General features: G+C 43.6%; 1 protein-coding gene across 2 annotated transcripts in view; it reads right to left on the bottom strand.

Moving 5' to 3' along the window:
* LOC124153017 (protein HIRA-like) overlaps positions 1–20,763 on the bottom strand; it is a 45,661-nt gene that overhangs the window by 4,766 nt on the left and 20,132 nt on the right. For both annotated transcript variants that reach the window (XM_048401276.1, XM_048401275.1), the window contains exons 15-25: positions 18,241–18,332; positions 17,324–17,576; positions 15,699–15,793; positions 14,324–14,501; positions 13,629–13,721; positions 6,724–6,884; positions 5,403–5,564; positions 4,659–4,717; positions 3,877–3,979; positions 2,041–2,163; positions 828–991 (exon numbers count right to left, since the gene is read on the bottom strand). In XM_048401276.1, the coding sequence (XP_048257233.1) occupies positions 828–991; positions 2,041–2,163; positions 3,877–3,979; positions 4,659–4,717; positions 5,403–5,564; positions 6,724–6,884; positions 13,629–13,721; positions 14,324–14,501; positions 15,699–15,793; positions 17,324–17,576; positions 18,241–18,332 (1,483 nt within the window). The remainder of the gene's footprint in view (positions 1–827; positions 992–2,040; positions 2,164–3,876; positions 3,980–4,658; positions 4,718–5,402; positions 5,565–6,723; positions 6,885–13,628; positions 13,722–14,323; positions 14,502–15,698; positions 15,794–17,323; positions 17,577–18,240; positions 18,333–20,763) is intronic.

Consider the following 20,763-nt stretch of genomic DNA (forward strand, 5'->3'; position numbering starts at 1 on the left):
CTAGATATCAGACATAAGTAAGTCTCACCCTCCTGGATTAGATATCTGACATAAGTCTCACCTTCCTGAACTAGATATCAGACATAAGTAAGTCTCACCCTCCTGGATTAGATATCTGACATAAGTCTCACCTTCCTGGACTAGATATCAGACATAAGTAAGTCTCACCCTCCTGGATTAGATATCTGACATAAGTCTCATCTTCCTGGACTAGATATCAGACATAAGTAAGTCTCACCCTCCTGGATTAGATATCTGACATAAGTCTCACCTTCCTGGACTAGATATCAGACATAAGTAAGTCTCACCCTCCTGGATTAGATATCTGACATAAGTCTCACCTTCCTGGACTAGACATCAGACACAAGTAAGTCTCACCCTCCTGGATTAGATATCTGACATAAGTCTCACCTTCCTGGACTAGACATCAGAAACAAGTAAGTCTCACCCTCCTGGATTAGATATCTGACATAAGTCTCACCTTCCTGGACTAGATATCAGACATAAGTAAGTCTCACCCTCCTGGATTAGATATCTGACATAAGTCTCACCTTCCTGGACTAGATATCAGACATAAGTAAGTCTCACCCTCCTGGATTAGATATCTGACATAAGTCTCACCTTCCTGGACTAGATATCAGACATAAGTAAGTCTCACCCTCCTGGATTAGATATCTGACATAAGTCTCACCTTTCTGGACTAGATATCAGACATAAGTAAGTCTCACCCTCCTGGATTAGATATCTGACATAAGTCTCACCTTCCTGGACTAGATATCAGACATAAGACTCACCTTCCTGGACTAGATATCAGACATAAGACTCACCTTCCTGGACTAGATATCGGACATAAGTAAGCAGCCAGAACTTGTACTCCGATGTCGACTTGAGGTTGAGGCAGACGGCAACTTGTGACTCCAGGTGGCTGAGTGTGGCCGTCTTCTTCAGTTCTGATGAGGAGCCAAGCATGCCTGCTGCCTTGTGGCCAGGTCTGAAACAACACCTAGGGTTCTACTGGGATCTTCCATGTATGTGCAAGCAGGTTTCTTTAGTGTTTGTTTGTTTGTTTGTTTTTTGTTTAACGCCGCACTCAGCAATATTCTAGTGACATGACGACGGTCTGTAAAAAATCGAGTCAGCAAGCCTGGCCACCTGATCCCGTTAGTCACCTCTTCCAACAAGCATAGTCACCTTTTAAGGCAAGCATGGGTTGCTGAAGACCTATTCTACCCCGGATCTTCATGGGTCACTCACAGCAAGGGTCAGATCAGTGTATTCAGGCAAATATTTGAAGATGACATCATCCATTTCTTACAAAAAGGTTGACAGGTAAATAACAGAATAACCTAAAGGGAACTTATAATTGGGATCATCTGTCCCACCGCCCCTCAAAAAATACAAATTAATTCCTCTTGTTCACTATGTCCTGGGTAGGCCACTAAGTACTGGGTACACCGCTAAGTACTGGGTAGGCAAATAAGTTCTGGGTACGCCGCAAAGTACTGGGTAGGCCACTAAGTACTGCTTACGCCACTAAGTACTGGGTAGGCAAATAAGTTCTGGGTACGCCGCAAAGTACTGGGTACGCCATTAAGTTCTGGGTAGGCCATTAATTACTGGGTAGGCCACTAAGTACTGGGTACGCCACTAAGTACTGGGTAGGCCACTAAGTTCCTGGTAGGCCACTAAGTACTGGGTACGCAACTAAGTACTGGGTTCGCCACTAAGTACTGGGTAGGCCACTAAGTTCTGGGTACACCATTAATTAATGGGTAGGCCACTAAGTACTGGGTAGGCCACTAAGTTCTGGGTAGGCCACTAAGTCCTGGGTTGGCCACTAAGTTCTGGGTAGGCAACTAAGTTCTGGGTAGGCAACTAGGTTCTGGGTAGGCCACTAATTGCTGGGTAGGCCACTAAGTCCTGAGTAGGCCACTAAGTCCTGAGTAGGCCACTAAGTCCTGGGTAGGCCACTAACTACTGGGTAGGCCACTAAGTTCTCGGTAGGCCACCCTAAACCTGCATGACAGTAGTAGTTCTCACCTGTCCGGGTTGGCCTGTAGTGATGTGAGGGGTCCGGCTATCATGTTGACGCTCCCAGGCGGCAGGCAGCCATGATGGTTGGAACACAGATGTAGAGTGTCTTCTCTGTCGTTGACAAGAACCCTGTGGAGTGAGTGAGTGAGTGAGTGAGTGAGTGAGAGTTTCAATGCTCCAGGAACTCTTCAGCAGGTGACACAAAAAGTAAGATTCAAACATTAATATCATCTTGTGTTTCAAACCAGTTCTCCCCTTCCGGCCCAATCTCCCTTCCCCGCCCAATCTCCCTTCCCCGCCCAATCTTCCCTTCCCGGCCCAATCTCCCCTTCCCTGCTCAATCTTCCCTTCCTGGCCCAATCTCCCCTTCTCTGCTCAATCTTCCCTTCCTGGCCCAATCTCCCCTTCCCTGCTCAACATCCCATTCCCTGCTCAATCTCCCCTTCCCTGCCCAATCTCCCCTTCCCTGCTCAATCTCCCCTTCCCTGCTCAATCTTCCCTTCCTGGCCCAATCTTCCCTTCCTTGCCCAATCTCCCCTTCCCTGCTCAATCTCCCCTTCCCTGCTCAATCTTCCCTTCCTGGCCCAATCTCCCCTTCCCTGCTCAATCTCCCCTTCCCTGCTCAACATCCCGTTCCCTGCTCAATCTCCCCTTCCCTGCCCAATCTCCCCTTCCCTGCTCAATCTCCCCTTCCCTGCTCAATCTCCCCTTCCTGGCCCAATCTTCCCTTCCTTGCCCAATCTCCCCTTCCCTGCTCAATCTCCCCTTCCCTGCTCAATCTTCCCTTCCTGGCCCAATCTCCCCTTCCCTGCTCAATCTCCCCTTCCCTGCTCAATCTCCCCTTCCCTGCTCAATCTTCCCTTCCTGGCCCAATCTCCCCTTCCCTGCTCAATCTCCCCTTCCCTGCTCAATCTCCCTTCCTGGCCCAATCTCCCCTTCCCTGCCCAATCTCCCCTTCCTGGCCCAATCTCCCCTTCCCGGCCCAATCTCCCCTTCCTGGCCCAATCTCCCCTTCCCTTCCCGGCCCAATCTCCCCTTCCCGGCCCAATCTCCCCTTCCCGGCTCAATCTCCCCTTCCCTGCTCAATCTTCCAAAACCCGGCCCATCTCCCCTTCCCGGCTCAATATCTCGCAAAGGAAGTTTCTATGCCTGGTAATATTGCTGAGTGCCTAATAGCTCAATCTTCCCTTCCCAACTCAATGTCCCCTTCCCTGTTCAATCTCCCCTTTTCACTTTGGTGCCTACTTATTTTTGCAGTACTGAGATAGTATGATCAGATGAGTACACTTTGTATATATTCCAGGCTTTGTTTGACATGATGTCAGGACTAATGAGTTCACATTTCCAAGAATTAGTAGATTAAACTGGAAATGACATATTGAAACATGGTTCCCACTTTTTTCCTTCCGAAAAATTCCGACTGGAATTTTTTCCAACACATTTCCAGGTTTTCCAGTGGCAGTGGGAAGCATGGGAAATGCCAAACCAGTCCAGCTGGATTCCGTTGAAAACCCACTCCTAAATCACTGTGTTAACATTTGTAAAGATTGTGAAGAAAAAGTGAACCTCTTTTGAGATATGTACAGGAAATGTTTGATTGTTGTTTAACGCTGCACTCAGCACAATTCAAGCTATAAAATATATGTAATCAAATCTGGACCAGACAATCCGGTGATTGATATCATGGGCATTGATCTATGCAATTGGGATACAATGACATGCATCAACCAAGTAAGCCAGCCTGACCACCCGATCCCACTTGTCGCCTCCTATGACAAGCATGGGTTTCTGAAGACAAATTCTCAGCTGGAATCTTCAAGGGACTGTCTGATATGTACATACCATGTTCCCAGTTCCACGGCAAATGTGTAGGACTTTTTGTTGGAGAGGGAAATGACTGGTATCCCATCAGATGTCAGAGCAGTCTTCTCCACCTTGTCCGAGCCTGCACAACAGGAGAGCATTCACAAACATTCACAAACATTCACAAACATTGACTAACTCATATCAAACCCATGTCCAAGCCTGCGCAACAGGAGAACATTTACAAACATTTACAAACATTTACAAACATTGACCCACCCATGACCAACCCTGATATGAAATAATCCAGTCCTTGTGTCATTCTCTTTTGCAGAGCGCCTGGCAGGTTAATTAATAACAAGTACCATCTGGAGGTGTCTTTTCGTACAACGCAAGGATTGAAAAACAGATCTTCAGCTCCCAAGGCAGACGCTCTATCCACTAGACCTAGGAGGTGGTCCTTTTGAGATAAGAATCAAATCTGACCACCCAATCCATTAAGTTTCCTCTTACGACCAGCACAGGCTGCTGGAGACCAAGTCTAACCCGAAGAATGCCCAAATAGTCGCCTCTCAGTACTGTGGACGTCAGTTCTTACTCCCTTAGAGTGAGTGAGTGAGTATGGTTTGACGCCGCTTTTAGCAATATTCCAGCAATATCACGGCGAGGGACACCAGAAATGGGCTTCACATATTGTACCCATGTCGGGAATCGAACCCGGGTCTTCGGCGTGACGAGCGAACGCTTTAACCACGAGGCTACCCGACCGCCCCTTCTCCCTTAGAGTGCTGGGACCCCCTTCTGCAGAAAGAGCTGCTTACCTGTCATGATTGATGCCAGACATTCATTCTTTATAACAGCACACCGAGATTGTAGATTCCTGGATCATGAAAAGGAAAAAGTGTTATATTTTTGGTTAGTTAAGCTGCACTCAGCAATATTCCAGCTACATGACAGCGACCTGTGAATAGCCACAGACAGCTGACAGACAAAACCACTAAGGTTTTCGGGGCAGGTGATGAAAGGTTGTTCAATTTTACATGTCATGACTTCAGTTGTGTGCACATGGCTTTTCTCTAGAATGCTTTTATCGAATTCCTTTAATACCATTCTTTCAACATAAGGTATACAAACCTATGTTTTCTATTTCTTTCATGCATGTCGACAGTTCATAAGTTGGATAAAACACTCCTCCTTGGTTTTGGTTGATTATGTAAAACTTCGAGCCAGGGAAAAAGTTGCTTGCTTATGGTGCTACATTTTTAGCCAAACCCTTAGGAGTCATGTTTTATCCTTAATCTAAAAGTTACCAGCCAATTTCAAATTTAACTAGCCTAAATATGCAGAGTTTTTTCCCCCAGAAATTTAATTCTATGAAGGTATCAATAACGAAAACTTAAATTACAAAACATGAATCAAATATGATGAATAGAGTAACTCTGATTTCAGGATATAAAAACAAGATGAGTAATAGCTTCACACTTACTTAAAAATAATATTTCACTTTAAAAGCTCATTCTGTACATTTTAGGAATCTGTAACGTGCAAATGACAAGATGACTTACCAGACATAGAGACTCCCTTTGCGAGTTATTGCCATGACATGGTAGTTGGTACACTTGAGTATTGAGACATTAGAGTTCAGCACGATGGTCGGGAGGGTTTTTCTCCCTCCCTCGCTGAAGAAGGACACGGAATGATTCTCACAGCTAACTCCATACACATGGCTGAAACAGGAAGTACCTACGTGAGTGAGTGAGTGAGTGAGTGAGTGAGTGAGTGAGTGAGTAACTTGGATTTAACACCGCTTTTAACAGTATTACAGTTATATCAAGGCGTGAAAGCCCAAAGTGATGCAGGTCTCAAGACGTTTACTCACGCGCACGGGTATGGTGCTGACAAAGAAACATAATCGAGGCGAACCAGTATTCGAACCCACAATCATTGGTTTTTGGCCGCGCCTTAGACGACTGGGCCACCCGTGAGTGAGTGAGTGAGTGAGTGAGTGAGTGAGTGAGTGAGTGAGTGAGAGGGTTTGTGGATGGGAAAGGGGGTGAGGTAGTGAATTGGTGAGAATTTTAACACTGATTATTTGTATTGTCAACACTCAATACAACGATGTCCTTAAAATATTATCATAAAGCTTGTCTGTTCATACAAAATATAAGCCACCAAATTCAAGGCTTTTTTGTGATCTTTTCAAGGCAATTAAATAAGGCCATAGGTAAGACCCTAGTGTGCTCTGAATCAGATTTGTTTTGGACATTCTACTTGATTTTATTGTGAGAATGCTTGTCCAATTACACTAGCGAAATATTCAGATCCACACATGAGTTTTGATATTATTCTTTTGACATGAAGTCATTAAGGCTTATTTGAGAAAACATAATTGTACTATATCAATCGAACAACACAGTCAACCTTGGTTTCCACATTCAAGGCTTTTTATCAAATCCCAGGAGTGAGTTGAGTTTTACACCACTTGGGACAGTATTCTAGTTATATCAAGGCATGTCGGTATAATGTTGGGATGAAAGCCCAAAGGGATGCAGCTCTCTGATGTTTGGTGAAACCCACGAGCACGGGTATGGTGCTGACAGACCAAGAAACATAATCGCAACGCACTGGAATTCGAACCCACGATCATAGATTTCTGGCATGCCCAAAGGAGGCAACTCTGCACAGCAAATTACAGTGCCTTAGACGACTGGGCCATCCGTGCCTCCGAAAAGTTACGATTTTCCAAGGCAGGAGCATCACATTCAAGGCCCTTTCAAGCCTGTGCAAACCTTGGTGATGATACAAATAAATACATGGAGATGAAAATACATAAATGTCATCAGTGTAAGGGCAACTGTCAATAAACATTACAGAAAATGACCTGACCTTGACCCTGTTACAGCATTGACCTTGGAGGTCATGACCTGCTCCCATGTGACATTTCCATCCTTGACACACCTGACCTTGTGCAGCTTGTGAGAGCCGCCACCCACGCAGTTCTCCACCTCTAGAGCTACAGAGCCAGGGACGCCTGCCTTGCCTAGAATCTGCAACATCAGCATATGTGTGTTACTAGTGAGGAGCACGGGAGTTTTCAGTGAGTGAGTGAGTGAGTGAGTGAGTGAGTGAGTGAGTGAGTGAGTGAGTGAGTATGGTTTTACGCCGCTTTTAGCAATATTCCAGCAATATCACGGCGGGGGACACCAGAAATGGGCTTCACACATTGTACCCATGTCGGGAATTGAACCAAAACGCTTTAACCACTAGGCTCCCTGACCGTCCCTGGGAGTTTTCAAGCTACAATGGTCTGAGGTAGATCCTCATTATTTGAACCTTAGTGAGTTGGGCTGTGTATTGGCAAAAGGTTTAGATTGTGACATATTGGAAGCTAAAGTGTTGGACACTTCTGCATTTCCATCATGTCATCAATAAATTTCAGGGAACATCATTTGTAAATGAATTCGTGTGTAGATTTGTTATATATTTTTATCCAATATTAGTAAAATCTAAATATTTTTTACATTTGTATACTTATCCTGCATTACTCCTTAAAGCATTCACTGCTTACTTACGACAACTAGAAGGACAGCGCTGCGAAGGTCCTGGGTGAAGAAATAAAGTTGTTGTTCTCAAGTCCCAATCAGTGGCCTTCCGTCGCTGTCCTGTGACCTTGATGACACCTAAGGTCATCTTCACATCACTGCCTGTCGCCCAAGCTCTTAGAAAAACATACTTTTGAGGTTTCTGAAGCCAAAGTGGGGAGGCAAGTCTAACGACGGGTGGGCCTTAAGCGTAGTAATGCAGGATAAGTATACAAATGTAAAAAATATTTAGATTTTACTAAATGTTTTACTTATCCTGCATTACTCCTTAATGCATCTGTATCGGACGGTTTGGAGGTGGGTAAACCTTCAGAATACAGAAACCTCAATAATTCACACCCTGCAATACGACCCCATTTGGTCGATAAACCGTGAAGCGGAAAAGTTCAGACAAAAACGCCATTACGGTAGGGTTGTTCAAAAATCAAAAACATTGAACATAGGAATTAAAGAGAAATTCCCTATACACGCTTAGTAATAAAGAAAATAATAGCTATTCAGCTAATTCTTTACTTACTGCGTCATAGAGCCGTCGCTGACAAACAAGATTGTCTAATATTCTTCCACTGGTGGCGACTGAGTGACTGCACATGGAAGTTGACTGGCTCTGTATAGGGCGAGTTCATTATTTGCGTCAGTGGTTGGCAATCTGCAGGATAACAACCAGAGGGCCAAACTTCGAACGTCTTCGATATCCTCGAGAGTCACAACGCGAAGGTTATGACTAACGAAAATATGTGTCGAATCTCCAGAAATATCCTTCCGTGATTGTTCCAAAACCACAATTGCCGTGTTGAGCCCTGGTAAGGCTGACACCTTGAGATCTTGAGGGTAATTCGCTCTCGGCGAGTTCCGTTTGATGATCTCGTAGGCCTGAAGGATTACTGCGGGTAACCATATAGATATGGTTTTTGCGATTATGCGACTAACTTCTGTCGTGGACGAACCACGCCTTGTCTTGGAGCGTCGAATGAAAACTCGAACTGCTCGCACCGAGCCCAGGAGAACTTCACCATGTACGATTCCCACAATAGTCGATATCGGTGGGATGGTGAAGAACGGTCGGGTTGGCCTGGTAGTAGATTTTAGCAATAAAATCCCAGCATAACCCTAGATGTCCCGTTCCGTGCGTCCCATGCTCAAAACGGATCCGGGTTGAGTCGATCACATGTAGTTCGCTCACCCGTACCGCCATTGCTAATGCCAAGAGAAACCATTGTTTCCTTGGTGATGTCCAAGCTCCTCACAGCGATAGCCCGTTCGCGGAGCTCTCTATACTATACCGAGAGTGTAACGAAGGTGTCACGCGCTGGGAAGGAGCTTGAAAATGAGGATGCAATGAGGGGCTCGAAGGGGGCCCTCGCAAACCTCGAAGTACCACGTTCAAGTCCCAATCAGGTGGCTGGAACTTGGCCTTCTGATCCTCAAACCTGAATGAGCATAATATGGCCTGTAGTTCCGTGACCTTAATCACACTGTGATTTTCCGGAAACGGCCAACACTAAGATAATTGCAGCCAATTACGTAGTAATGGTGCTACCTTCCAAGTGTTTTTGGGTACGCAATGTAGGAGGTATTCCTCTAGGAATTGTGACGCAATCGTAGGGTCTTGATTCTTTTCTTCCCTGTAAAAAGTCTCAAGTGATCCCCACTTGTCATCGTCGTCTCTGGGAGAGTAACGATGAACTAAAGCTATAGCTTTGCTGCCCGTGTCGAAATAACCCTTCGCACTTAAACGCCTTTTAAAGACGAACCATGCGTGCAGACGTTGGGTGAGGCAATTTTCTGTTGAGGGTGGATGAGTAGGTTGGACCACTGTGAGAGGGGAAGTGAATCGTTTTAGATTTTTCCGAGCTTGACGAACTACCCTCTTGCCGGTTACCATGGTGCGATCAAAGGAGAGATCGAGATACCTTGTCTCCTTGATCCCCTGTAGCACCTTGGGAAGTAAAAGTGGTGGCAGAAGAGTTTTAGTTCTTTGCCCTTCCCAAGTGATACTGAACTCGTCCACCGCCCAAGTCTGCGGATCCGGCAATGGGGAGATATATACGTCATGAGTTGGTGGCCTAGGCAAGTAATAAACAAGTCAATGTTTGGTTGCCTGAATTCCTGAAGCAGTAACTGGAATGCTTCTGTGAGAAATTTCCACTCAGTGGGAGCCACCCTGTCTGGACGTGATAAAGTATCGGCCAGTATGTTTCTACATCCGGGGATGTGCTGAACTATGAACCTTAGTCACAGCCGATCCACTAGATGGAAGAAATCTGAATGTCCTTAGAAGTGGAGAGTGGGAGTGTGTTGTTCCCCGATTGCACAGGCACCACACCGCAGTGCTGTTGTCTGTGGATATAGCGAGTCGGGTAGTTGATTCTGCCAATGTGATATAGCCAGAATTAAAGCTTCCAACTCCAAGTTGTTTATGTGCCACTTCCATTGTGCGCCGGGCCATAGCCCTGAGCTTATCTGGTCTTGTAAGTGAAGACTCCACCCCTGAAAGGGGACGTCCACCAACAGGTGTGTATTCGGGGGAAACCCGAATAAACAGACTCCGCAGACATTCAGCGCCACAAATTGAGGCAAGGCTCTAGCTTAGTCGGTAGAGTGATGGCCTTGAGTGGATCCTGACTCCTGATGTAAGGGTTCAGGAAAAAATTGAATTGGTCGCTGTTGTAAGCGGCCCATGCTAGTTAACTCCTGTGCCGAGGTGATTAACCCTAGCAACACTTGCCACTGGCGAAGTGTGTGTGGTTGGTGTAGAGTAGATGACAAAAGAAGTAGAAACTTGTGCCATCTGTCCCTCAGTACAGATAGGATATCCTGGTCTGTCTTAAACAGGTCTCCTATGAACTGAAGTCAATAGGAAGGAGAATACTCCCGACTTCGCCTCGTTGATTGTCTATCCAAGTTATTGACATGTGTTGATGATACAGTAGATCGCCCTCCATCTACGACTCGAACCAAGTGTTTGTCACGTGTAGATAGTTATTGGCTTCATTACTCCTGTAAATAGCCATAAGTGTCACTGACATGTCAAATGGGAAATACTACCATTGGTAGTGAACCCCAATGAACTGGACCTGAAAAGTCTACGGTTGGGATGGATAGTCGAGACTGATGAAGAATCAAACGTTTGTTGAACACAGAGATTGTGGATCATTCTCATCTTGTCTGGGTCCTTCATGAGTACCAGGTAGGTGTGAGGATAAAACCCCGGAGTAAAGACTGGGTTGTGAACCCACTCTACAGCTCTTCTTACCAACAGTATGTCTATGTTGGATTTTCCCAATCAAACTGTGGTCAACGGTGGGGTTAACTCTACCCTTATACGGACACCATGATATAGTGCGATAAGTACGAAATCGTCCTTGAGACTTGTCTCTGCCACTCCCTTTCTCAGTAAGGGAATGCTGGTCTTCCCTGAGAAACGCGCGTCTAGGCTTATAATTTCCCTGACTTGGACTTTCCAAGCTTTTTGGGAACTTGACGTGCGTGTCTGCGATCTGTTCGTTGAACAGGGGAGTAGATGATCAAGGTTGACGTAATAGACTGCCCTTGAAACCAGCATCCCAGTTGGAAACGCTATAAAGTCTTGGGTGTAACGGTAATCACCGTCAGAACGGTCTCAAGATGAATTTTCCTGTGGTCAAACTGACGCTGTAGGAAAAACACCATAGTTTGGAAGTGATCTAATCAGATGGGGTTATCCTCTAATAGATTCTGATCCACTGCAAACATTGACGATATTGGTCGCTTAAATCACGGAGCAAATGTGAGTTTTGGAGAAGGCTTCCTCCAATGGCCTCGTGGTGTCCCTCTTATTTACCCTGTTATCAGGGGAGGGCGTTACTGACACGAGATGGTCTGCTTCCCAATCGGGTACATGTGCTAAGCTGATCATGTGCCGGTTACGTAACCGAGTACACTGTAAGCCTTGGGCTAACGTCATTGTGGAGACCTTGATTGATACGCAGACGCTGCGCTCAGCGCAGGTCTGGAATGTTGGAACAGCGCAAAGCTGATCGTGCGCCGCTTGCGTAATAGAAGTGCTTGGGTTGTAGTCAAGTGCTGCGCTCGGCGCAGATAAATCAGACACAAAGCTCAAAAGTATTGACTGGATCAAGGCTTGCGTCTAATCTACCCCCATCATAGCATCTCGATACGCTGGTGCTGGTGCTGTCGCCGACGTCACAGATTATCATACATGTATCTGGAAGTGTCCGGCGGCTGAAAAAATAGGAGCAGTTACGATACTCACAAAATCCTCCGGTTTTGTTGATTTCGGTGGATGGTGTACTTCTGCAATCACAGGCGTCATAATACCTGCCGATAATAACGGTTGGGTGGTAATGACAGAACCATATGTCATTCGCTATTCTGCGATAGTGACATTCCTCTCGTCTCACGACGGAATAACTGCAAAATATGATTGTGAGTAATCTGCTTTTATATAGTAAACTCGTTGGATTAGAGATTTACATAAAAATTACATTTTGAATTTTGGCGAGCACATCTACGTGCATGCCTATGACCGTGGATAAAGAGCTTTGGGCGATTATTCCACGACAATATGTACACCGAGCAAACATAATTATGTTACGCAATTAAACCATTGAAGAAATGGTACTGGAAGAATGCCGTAGAATTGAACAGTAATCTATCGGCAAAAATACGAATTGCAAGGGTATACAATATTTTTATATACGCAATTCAATGTAAACCAAGGCTATTTACATTTAGAGATTGGAGAGCACATCCGCTCGCAAACCAACCAATCGTGGATGATAAGCTTGTAAGGTTTTTTCCACGACAATTAGTAAAATGCTCAAAGGTATGTTACGCAATGAAACCCTTGTTGATGAGATAATACTGGAAGAGTGCCGAAGAATTTGAACACTAATCTATCGGCAAATTTATGAGTTGCAAGGATATACAATATTTTTGTATGCGCAACCCAATGTAAACCAAGGGTATTTATATTTTCATTTAGGGTTTGGAGAGCACATCTGCGCGCAAACCAAACAACGTGGATGATAATCTTTGTAAGATTTTTCCCACGACAATTAATACCACGCTCAATCATAAGTTACACAATTACATATATATATGTATAATGTATAATCAATACACACACATATGTATAATCAATGTCTGTACATATAGAGTAGGGAAAGGGCCACCTAAGTTGGATAACTTTTGCCCAATCCCGTTGACCATATATGTCAATAAAATATGTTTAAAACAAACACAATTACGCCATTGTTGATGAGGCGGTACTGGAAGAATGCCATAGAATTGAACAATAATCTATTGGCAAAAACTACGAGTTGCAAGAGTATACAATAGTTCATATACGCAACTCAATGTAAAACCAAAAATACCAACAAAAAACTATTTAATCGCATAAACATAGGTACGCAATAAAAGAATTGTTGATGAAGCGGGACTGGAAGAAAGCCGTAGATTTGATATTAATCTATCGGCAACCATATTTTTAACGAGTTGAAAAAGTATACAATAATTTTAGTATACGCAACTCACTGTTACGCCAAAGCTAGTAATATTTAAGAACATGTTATACATACGTAGCTGAGAATTGTAAACAATATGACTACCTTGGCAGGCAAACGATTGTAACACAATTCAAAATGGCGGCGAACAACAATATTTTGGCGGGAAAAAAGACAAGCGTCTTTTCACGCCTAATTAATTCACATAAAACTACACAACATGGTGAAAGTAATATGAAAAGAATACATCACCCATCGCAGATCAATTTTTAAGATTGTAGACAAACTGAAGGTCTAAAATTAATCCAAAAGGAGAGCTCCGCTTGGACACGTCCTAGCTGTGCTGCGACAAGCAGTGATGTGAAGATGACCTTAGGTGTCATCAAGGTCACAGGACAGCGACGGAAGGCCACTGATTGGGACTTGAGAACAACAACTTTATTTCTTCACCCAGGACCTTCGCAGCGCTGTCCTTCTAGTTGTCGTAAGTAAGCAGTGAATGCTTTAAGGAGTAATGCAGGATTAGTAAAAAATTGCCGTTTTAATTTCAAATTTTGAATTATTTTTTATGGGTCATTGGGTTCCATGATATGTTATTTTCCAAATAGAGGGGTTCAAAACTCACGTCCTTTTAAAAATATTTCATTTAACGACCACAGAAAAACATTTACAGTTTCCTCACCTGTTTGTTCGATGCCTTTTCAATGGTTGGCACGGGAAGGTGAAGGTCACTAGGCACCGGCACATGACGTACAATTTCTCGGTCAGGTGCAAGCTGCAATTATAAACATATCTTGCTAGTGAATATTACATTTACTAAACAAAATATGCTTACTAATAATGAATATGATGAAGTTTGGCCCCATCGTGAGCGAGTTAGTGAATGTTTTGTGTCCTGTGGTCAGTGATATTTCAGACCTGTCACTGCAGGGAGACAAAGTACAGCCACCACATACGCCAATGTGGGCAACTTAGAAATGCCCATCTGAAAGTGAGGCACTCAGAAATATCTGAGACAATTGGATTCTAAAGTTAGTAAGTTCCAAAAAACATTAGTAATCATTTTATGTATGTCTGATGAAAATATATCCTTTGCATTATATTTTATCACCAAACAGCTCAAAATCTGTCAACATCCCTTCAAAAGCTACAAGAAGTGATTATGAATAATTCATAATAATCGATTGTCGCCAGGTTCATATCTAATAAAATAATTAAGTTTTTGACAAAATTCATAACATATTTCACTGAATCCTACTGGCAATATTTGGTTCATAACATTGTAATGATTTCGCCAAAATCGTAATGGCTGTCATCTCAGGGAATTGAACCCGTGCTATGAAGTTTGTCCCCCACATAAAGTGTACCAAGTCTCACCGGGGTAGAGATTGACTGGGATATGCTGATAGCTGCTCTCTCTGCCTCCCTTGCTTCCCTATCAGCCTTCCGCGGTCGTCCCACTTTCCCTGGCCGCCGGTCATCGATCTTCCGTTTTAGTGACAGCCCAGAGGCGAGTTTTGCACGATGATATTCCTTCTGTTTGTCCTCGACTGACCTGTACAGTGAGTGATGTATGTCAAGCCAGTCAGCACTATTCAGGGATTCATCTTGGATTCTAATCTACCCTTTGTCTTAATGTAAAGCACCCTTGTCAGGTAAAATGAGAATACTTGTTATTCAAAATTGGAATTATCTCAAAAAATTATTTTCCTAAATTCAGAGATATTTTAACATTGAATTTTAACACTGAATTCAATGCTAAACTATCAGCCTCTAAACAGGTCTCGATAAATCCCTTATATTCCAGCAACAGTCGAACCTCTTTATCTCGAACCTGGTTATCTCCAATGAACCAGCTCTCCAGTCCTGACCTCCTCAATATATTAATACATATAAATTTGATTGCTTCCTTTGAATTCGAGATAAATATATATAGTGCTTTCTCAAACCTTGGACTAGGTCCCAACTTCAACTTTGATATAGAATTTTGTACCTTTATCTCGAAGCTGGCATTAGCCACATCAGTATTCTGCCAAGAGCGCAGCCTTGTGGGATTCTTGCAATAATCTATTGATAGGCGCGTTATATTTACCCTCAGTGGTACATCTGACCCATCCTTGTAGATGGGTTTATTGTATATTATTATGGTAGTCACTAGCTGTCTCAATTTTTTTTTACATCACTCGGAAAGCTGCCTCTATTATTGCATGTAAACATCCTAATTTTCATTGCCTAATATGTCTAAATTTACTATCAGTTCATTGGCTGAAAGTCACAAATGGTCCAATCAGAATCAAGCTTTCACATTTTTTTGCAAATATGGTAGTCAAGTTCTAAAAATGCCAAAGATGTTTCTGCTTCAAATGGCCCCGGTATTGCAGAATCACCGACGACAAGTTAAAACACGGTTCTGTTGGGTTTGACTGAGTGAGTGAGTATGGTTTTACGCTGCTTTTAGCAATATTCCAACAATATCATGGCGGGGGACACCAGAAATGGGCTTCACACATTGTACCCATGTGGGGAATCGAACCCGGAACTTTGGCGTGACAAGGCGAATGCTTTAACCACTAGGCTACCCAACCGCCCCTGTTGGGTTTGAGATAAGGGGGTTCGACTGTATATCACTGTGACCATTCAATAAACAGATCTAGAACAGAGGATCAAACCACAAGCCCCTCCAGGCAGACACTCTAACCACTGGACCAAGGCAGCAGTTACTGAACCTGAAGGCAGGACATTAAACACTTACTTCTCTGCTGGGGTGGTGGTGGTGGTAGTGCTTGGGACTGGGACAGACTTCGACTTTTCTGATTTTGTGGGCGTCTTCTCAAGGGCTTTCATCGGCTGAAATACAGAGAATTCACTGATAAAAAGGATACATACAAACTTGAGGCATCAAAGCTAAAACTTTTCAAGGCAATGATCACATTCTTCAATGTGAAAGAGTAATCCCCAAATGTGCTTTCAAACAGATTTCATGTATGTATTTCATTGTTGGAACTACATGTACGTCCAACTACACCATTAGATTCCTCGAGTTCACAGACCAGTGTTTCATCGATACATTATACTCAAACTGTTGCTAAATGCCATGTCGCATTATAAGAAAAAAATATGATTGCACTATATTTAGCTTACTACAGAATTAACCACAGTAGCCAAATACAAGGTCTGTTTGATGCATTTGACTGAATTTTAGGGAGGCAGATTACAACATAAAGCAGTTTCACGGCAGGATTGAAAAACCACTCTGGACTGTCAAATTCAAGTCTTTTCAAGCCTGTGTGAACCTTGATGTCCATTGAGAGAGTGAGTCTAGCACTGCTTTGAATAATATGTAAGTTATGTGAACCAGAACAAAAAAGTTTATCACTTAAAAACAGTGATGGCCTGACTTTCGTATTCAATAATTTATGTTTTGGTTTGGTTTGTTGTTTAAACGCCGCACTCAGCAATATTCCAGCTATATGACAGCGATCTGTAAATAATCGAGTCTGGACCAGACAATCCAGTGATTAATATCATGAGCGTCGATCCATGCAATTGGGATTGATGACATGCATCAACCAAGTCAGCGAGCCTGACCACCCGATCCCATTAGTCGCCTTTTACGACAAGCATAGTCACCTTTTACGGCAAGCATGGGTTGCTGAAGACCTATTCTTCCCGGAATCGTCACGGGTCCAATAATTTATGTATTGCGATATGAACCACACTATACTGCATTCATTCTTTTATCTGTAATTTGTTATTAACCTGTAACAAAATAACCCAAATGTCTTGGTGCGAAATGGGCCCATATATCGGATTATCCCCACACAATATTTTCCACTTCCTAATTATCCGTCATTTTATTGGATGTTGCTAAGATCACAATGCATGTGTAACAGACACATTATATACAGCAAGCCGGTCGCAATTAGTTTTGCTTTGTTGATAACCGTAATCATTTGTTAATTTCTGAATTTGTGAATTTCAATTCGACTTGAAATATTGTGATACTTTTGGTTCATATACCGTATTCGACGTAATAAGCGCCCCGCTCTAATAAGCGCCCACGGCGATATTTGCGAATATATTGGCTAGTGAACAATCCCAATTAGCACCCCTTCCGGATGATCAATGTTCACAAGACTTATTTATTCGCGTATGATACGCACTCGTGTGTTATATGCAACCTTAATTATGGGCAATTAAATTCTGGAAAAATATATCTGTCGTACATGAACACAAAATTTATCTTTCAACTGTTTTTTTTTCACCAAAATAATATTTTAATAAGAGCCCCCTATTTCTAATTTTGAGAGCGCCCTGGGCGCTTATTACGTCGAATACGGTATCAATGCTAAAATTTCCAGCCTTAGACTCCCGTACCTGAAACACAGCAGTGGAGGCGGAAGAGGCAGGTGTCTTGGCGTCGGTGGCCTTGTGTGGGTCACTGGTGGAGGGGGTCTTACAGTCCTGGGAGCCTAGGCTGCTGCCCGGGGGTGGGGACTGGAGGGACTGGGAGGGAGAGGACTGTATCCCCGGGCCCGTCACTCGATCCTGCTTCTCTATCTGTATTGAGCTCTGTCTTTCAGACGAAGCAAATTCTATTTTTTTGCTTGTGAAGGGTAGAGGAGCCTCCCTGCGTGGGATGAAGAGTTTCATGATGAGTGAACGATGGAGAGAGAGGAATTTCAGTTCAGGCAAAGTCAAAGATCCCAGTTTACTTGTGTGAAGGCCTATGAACCGTGAAGATGAAGCTGCACTCAGAAATATTCCAGCTGTATAACATTGGTATCTGAATATTCAAATCTGGACCAAAGAATCCAGGGACTGACATCTTCAACTTGATCTACGCAATTGCGATATGATGACATGCGTCAACCAAGTCAGCGATCCTGACCACCCGTTAGTCGCCTCTTACAAGCATAGTCGCGTTTTACGGCAAGCATGGGTTGCTGAAGACCTATTCTACCCCGGGCCACAAACATGGGTGATGAGGGGACCTATTCTGTCCAGCAATCCCGCCCCTGGGTAGATTCCAGGTAAACTAGGTCCCCACAACCTATGATGGCTGTCAGCAGCGACTACAAGGTGATCAAACTCGGTGGCAGGGAGCATGGTGTCTCTTCGTACCCGAACAGTTAGTACTTTGCTCACAGTATCGACCACTGGTTTGTCTGGGCCCGACTTCATTACCTACAGGCCGCCATCATATGGCTGGATTATCGCTGAATGCAGCGACACAACAAACACATTAATGAGGGTCTGGGCTAGAATCCCCTCAGGATCCCCCGTGAACTTACTCAAATCCGATCTCTGGCTGAGGAGCAAGGAAGATAGGCGTGATTCTCCTCCTTCCATCAGCCGTCTTCGTCTCGATCTGTTTATCTCTCGGCTGTAACAGAAAACACTAACAATAGTACCTGGTGAGACTGGGTACCTGTGAACTACTCATCAAAGACAGGATAGGGGACAGGGAGATCTGAATGACTCTACACACAGAATTGTCATTTGTGAATCAGCAAAAACGATGGAAACTTTATTACTTGCTTCTTGTTTAAAGCGTCTTTTTGTCAAGAAAATCAGAAATGATGTAGAAATCCCATGGTACTTTCATCATCTTCTAGTGGACTTTCAGCCATTGAACCATTCCCCCAAAATACCAGCTACATCACAGCTCTTAGCAACATACCACCTACGTCATAGCTCTTAGCAACATACCACCCACATCACAGCTCTTAGCAAAATACCACCTACATCGCAGCTCTTAGCAACATACCACCAACACCACAGCTCTTAGCAACATACCACCCTCACCACAGCTCTTAGCAACATACCACCTACATTACAGCTCTTAGCAACACACCACCCACATGACAGCTCTTAGCAACATACCACCCACATCACAGCTCTCAGCAACATACCTTCCACATCACAGCTCTTAGCAACATACCACCCTCACCACAGCTCTAAGCAACATAGAACCCACATCACAACTCTTCGCAACACACCACCCACATCACAGCTCTTAGCAACATACAACCCACATCACAGCTCTTCGCAACATACCACCTTCATCACAGCTCTTAGCAACATACAACCCACATCACAACTCTTCGCAACATACCACCCACATCACAACTCTTCGCATCATACCACCCACATCACAGCTCTTAGCAACATACCACCCACATCACAACTCTTAGCAACATACCACCCACATCACAACTCTTAGCAACACACCACCTACATCGCAACTCTTAGCAACATACCACCCACATCACAGCTCTTAGCAACATACCACCCACATCACAGCTCTTAGCAACATACCACCTTCATCACAGCTCTAAGCAACATACCACCCACATCGCAGCTCTTAGCAACATACCACCCACATCACAACTCTTAGCAACATACCACCCACATCACAGCTCTTAGCAACATACCACCTTCATCACAACTCTTAGCAACATACCACCCACATCACAACTCTTAGCAACACACCACCTACATCACAGCTCTTAGCAACATACCACCCACATCACAGCTCTTAGCAACATACCACCTTCATTACAGCTCTTAGCAACATACCACCTTAATCACAGCTCTAAGCAACATACAACCAACATCAAAAAATCAAAGATTGTACATCAAAGTGAATCAAAATAAGGGAAAAGTCAAACACAGTTCCTTATAAACAAGACAACTGTATTACTGACTGCAGGAACATAACCAGGTAACCATGGTAACCACAAATTTGCATAAAAATGAACACGTGGCCATGATTTGGTTGGATATTTTACCACAATCAATTATTCTGGTAAATATTAACCAACATGAATATAAAGTAGACGTGGGAACGTAGCGTTCTTAATTTCCCCGATATATGGCCAGTATACAATGCAATAAGAAGCAAGCTGGAGTAGGGTACAATATGCAAACATTCATGTTCTTCACACACATTAAACAACTTTTGCACATGGACCAAAAATGGTGTTGAGAAAAAAAGGTGTTCCAAACATGTCCAATCAAAACAAGTTTGAAACAATTCGTCATTTTTGCTGACTCAGCTACAAAAATCAGTCTGCATGATGAAATAATCATCCAAAAGTAACTCCATAGGAATTTCAAAAATTCACAAGAACAAAATCTCTGACACTGCTAATCCAGTGGCGACATCTTGTGTGAGTTCTTTGATGAGTTTTTCTATAGAAAAGGCAGGGTGGCCTCTTGGATTCAATGGACAGTCATGTCTGCAATGGTCTGTACTCTGTATTGGCTGTGGTACTTTCAAGTGAGGGAGTATGGTCAAACAGGGTTCATCTCACCTCCCTTTCAGAATGTTGAGATCTGAATGGTTCATGTGATCTTGATAAACTACTACGCATCCCGCCTGGGAGGGAAATACATTTCTGAGCAGGAGAATAAATCTCTTTTACCCGCCACCCAGAAAACAGGCCGCATGTGGATTTCCTAGCGGGAGAATAAATATCTTGAACCCTGCTACAAAGCAAAGAAGCCGCACATTGTCCACTAGTCAATGAAAGTCACGTGACAGATCACAAGAGCCCCTCCAGCATGGAATAAAACCTAAGGCGGGATGCAAAAAAACACATATACCCCTCGTGATACTGTTACGTCTTATAATATTTATTGGTTTACGGACTCGACCAAATCCACGAACTGCCAGAACTTGTTTAGAGTACTGACCATACTGTACAGTAATAACATTTGGCATGTATTTTTTCAACCGAACCAACTGACCGAAACATCATGCCAAATTTATAACATTTTTCTTTTGCTGTTTAATGCTGCACTGAGCAATA

This window comes from Haliotis rufescens, unplaced genomic scaffold (assembly GCF_023055435.1).
Source record: "Haliotis rufescens isolate VD_foot unplaced genomic scaffold, xgHalRufe1.0.p SCAF_21, whole genome shotgun sequence".
Taxonomy (NCBI): Eukaryota; Metazoa; Mollusca; class Gastropoda; order Lepetellida; family Haliotidae; genus Haliotis; species Haliotis rufescens.